This window comes from Benincasa hispida, chromosome 12 (genome assembly GCF_027475165.1).
Source record: "Benincasa hispida cultivar pf3 chromosome 12, pf3_genome.v1.1, whole genome shotgun sequence".
In the NCBI taxonomy this organism is placed as follows: Eukaryota; Viridiplantae; Streptophyta; class Magnoliopsida; order Cucurbitales; family Cucurbitaceae; genus Benincasa; species Benincasa hispida.
This window is the reverse complement of record NC_143489.1, coordinates 67,826,555-67,830,269: the sequence shown is the minus strand read 5'-3', so window position 1 is coordinate 67,830,269 and position 3,715 is coordinate 67,826,555. Positions and strand designations below refer to the sequence as shown.

The window sequence follows — 3,715 nt, the reverse complement described above, 5'->3', positions numbered from 1 at the left end:
GGAAGATACACTGAATTATAAGATACATACTAGACGGGGCCAAACAAGGAGTGGAGTTTAACACACTCTAGAGGAATTGGGAGTAACTCTAACGATGTTATTAAGTTCTAAGCATCGGTGTTGAAGGCATTTTGTAATTATTTATTAGATTTTATTTTACCAGATTTTTTTGTTAGGGCATCATTTATAAGTTTATTTTTTTTTGGATGTCCTTCGATTCTTCTCTTAAAAAAAAAAAAACTCCAACACAAAGGTGAATTTAAATGTATAAATTGGAAGATACACTGAATTATAAGATACATACTAGACAGGGCAAAACCGAGAGCCTCACATCTCTATTCTACATTTTACAATAGGGTATCACATCACACAATATGGGAGGATTAAAAATGAACCCAGAAAGGGATGGAGTTGGAGCCTAATCCATAACAAACAAGACCCATTTACAGAAAATGACTCTTTGGTGGTTCTGCTGTGGGGACTGTATACAGTATTATTATTCTTATTAAGAGTTTGCATTGGAATACTTTTAGCAGCTATATTCAGATGTCTCTGCAACATTCTGAGGTTCTCCCTCTTGCAAGCAATCTATGGGAGGAATGGTCAAAGTCTCTTGAATGCCAAATGCATTCCAACAGAAAGGATCTTCCACCAACTCGCCCTCATGTGGCAGCAGCTCGACTTCCGACATTGTAATATTTGTGCAGGCCACCGTGTCGCTGCAAGCGAAGTGAATTGGAGTATTCCTTACGTCGTAAGTTCCCTTGATGTTCTTATACAACACTTGGTTGACGAACACAGCCGACGTCTGGTTTAGACAATCCTTGGACAAGCAGTAGTATTGATCAACTATGATGCAGTTTCTAACATTCTCCATCTGTATGTTCTCGAACAAGATATCGCTCACCGATCCCGATCCTCCTTGCCATGTCTTTATCCTCACTCCATTGTCTGAATCTCTAATCACTGCGTTTCTAACTGTTATGTTGGAAACACATGCCTGAGAATTGTGGACTCCCAGGCTCCCGATGCTGCTCTTTTTCAAAACCAGACATACAACTACAAATTACTCTCTGTTGGACTGGTGTTAAACAAATAAATGGAGATTGCAATTTTCACATTTCAAGAGGAATTGAATTGACATTGTTAGTACCTAATTCCATGACTGGGCCCACAAGTAACCCCATCAATGGCCACGTTGGCACAGCCCGGCCCAATTGAAATGCAGTCATCACCTGTATTTTCAAATCATAAATCAACAAAAAAAAAAAAATGTGCCTTGAATTAGTGTATTCGTATTTATATTATTTACGATTTAGAAGAACTCTCTAACTCTATTGACACCTTTGTAAATTGTAATACGATATTTTTCTCTAATAATAAAATTGCCCTCTCTTTTTGCCCATAGACATAATTAACAGTTAAACACATTATTAGTCATTTTTCTACTATTTACATTTTCTGTTTCTTTGATTGTCGATTTCGTAACATTTGGAAATCAGTGGGCAAGAATGAACCATTGTTTCATACCATTGGATATCATGGAGTTGTATATTCCAACCCCTTTAGTATTCTCTATGTGGATTCCATCAGTGTTGGGACTGAGCTTTGGTGAAGAAATGGACAGTTTTTCTATCAGAACTCCTTGACACCCATCAAATTTCATATGGAACATTGGACTGTTTTGGATTCTCAAGCTATTCACTGCCAAATTACTGCTCATGAAGAATCTTATCAACTGAAAAAAGAACCCAAATATCAATATTCAGTTGGCATTTCTGATTCATACATATAGTATTAATATATGTGTTTCCTTCTTACCGCAGGGCTGTCACATGGTCCTGGGAGAGTTGACCCATTTGGACCCTGAAAAATTGAAAGAAAGGAAAATTTTAAGCCTTGCATTGAAAATTGAAACCGAAAGAAAGAGAAATATTCAAGAACAAAAAACCAAATGGTGAAGTGAAATAGATGCAATGCAATGTAGGTACCCTGTGTGGTTTGCATGGCAATTCCCACCATTTCTGACCATTCCCTTCAATAGTTCCAGTTCCAGTCAATGTCATTTGATCCAGCCTGTAAAACACAAGCCATTGCCTCGGACTATCCGCCTTCGGCCACGACTCCGGTCCTTCCGGTGGCATCAAGGTCCCATCCACCTGATTCATTACATTTTCATTTATAAGTTCCAACTTGATATAAAACCTGTTTGGGATGGAATTGTACACGTTCCAAACAGAAAAAGTACTTAAGTATATCTCGAGCAACACCCATCTTTGTATAGTCCAACTAAGTGCTTAATCACAAGTTGACATGTGACAAAAAAGTGACTGATGAGATGCATGAGAATGGGTGTAGTCCAGATTGTACGCAAGGTTGAGAAATTCAAAATTTGGGTTAGAATTGCTGACCTTAAACACAAGTCCTGGTTTGCAAGGTCCAGAGAAGATAGTTGAAGTAATTTTAAAGCAAAGACCAGAAGGAACTAAAAGAGTAGCAGATTCTACAGCACAAGCTGCTTTCCATGCTGCCTTAAAGGCAGCAGTGTCATCAGCACAGCCATCTCCAACAGCTCCAAAATCAGTAACATCAAACACACAATCAGAACTTGAATTTCCAGGTTCATTAGGATAAGGATCAGATGGAACTGAAGGAACTGGCTCAGCTGGACTTGAAGGAACAGCCTTCTCTGGTGGTGGTGAAAAAACAGGGGAATCTTCATTGGGCTTCTCTTCCTTTTTTCCCTTATGAAAATGGTATCTTCCATTTACATTGCTTGAATTTTCCACCAACAAAGTGGCTACAATCCAAATCATTACAATGAAAACCCCATTGAATTCCATGGAATCTATCAGCTAAAACTTGAACAAAATTTGAGGCAAAGAATGAGAAATGACAAAAATTGCACTTTCAAGGGAGAAAGAAAGAGACTTGAGTTGTAAAGAACAAGCTTTAAGGAAGGAACTCAAATGAAGTTAGGCAAATTGGCTGGACTGAAGCTGTATATATATATGTGTGTATATTTATTATTAGTTTAAAAGAAAGAAAACAAGTAGCCTGTAGAAAGAGAACACGTGTCAACTTCAGAGAGATGAGCAGAGGAGGATATTATAGTAAAAAGTAAATTTAAAAATAAATATGTTATGTTTATTATTATATGGCTGCAGTGCATTTGCATGGAGTGAACACGGCGGGTCCTGAGACACAGATCTGAGGCTCTCTTTCTTTCAAACTATAATATTTGCAGCATTGAAAAGCTGAAGTTAAAAATTGGAATGTGGGTTTTTTTTAATAATTTTTTTGGGTCAAAATACTATTTTGGTTCCTATATTTTAAAGTTTGTTCAATTTTATTCTCAAAATTGTTTAAATGTTAACAATAATTTTCAAATTAGGAAATACAATATGTGAATATATTTCAAATGTAAAAAAAAATCTATAATATAATAGATTTAAGATTTATTGAAAGTATAAGGACTATAATTGAACAATTAAAGTACATGGACAAAGATTAAACAAATTTTAAAATATAAAGACTAAAATTGTACTAACTATTTTTTTAGGTTAAAACACTTTTAAAGCTTATACATTTATCGAAGAACTCTATCATTCACTCTTTCGAGAAAATATTTAGTACTTTGGTAGTATGAAATTTTTTTCATACTACCTTCATTCATTGCTTGCCACAATAGTAGTATTTAAGAATTATTTGGGTC

At 35.9% G+C, this 3,715-nt stretch overlaps 1 protein-coding gene across 1 annotated transcript; it reads right to left on the bottom strand.

Annotated features, from left to right (window-relative positions):
* Nucleotides 1–250: 250 nt before the first annotated feature.
* Nucleotides 251–2,984, bottom strand: LOC120092588 (Pectin lyase-like superfamily protein). Its single transcript, XM_039050720.2, has 6 exons — nt 2,412–2,984; nt 1,992–2,159; nt 1,822–1,866; nt 1,531–1,738; nt 1,154–1,235; nt 251–1,031 (listed from the first exon to the last, which is right to left on the bottom strand). Exons 1-6 carry the CDS (start codon nt 2,841–2,843, stop codon nt 530–532), a joined length of 1,437 nt encoding a protein of 478 aa, XP_038906648.1. The 5' UTR covers nt 2,844–2,984; the 3' UTR covers nt 251–529.
* Between the last annotated feature and the right edge of the window lie 731 nt (nt 2,985–3,715).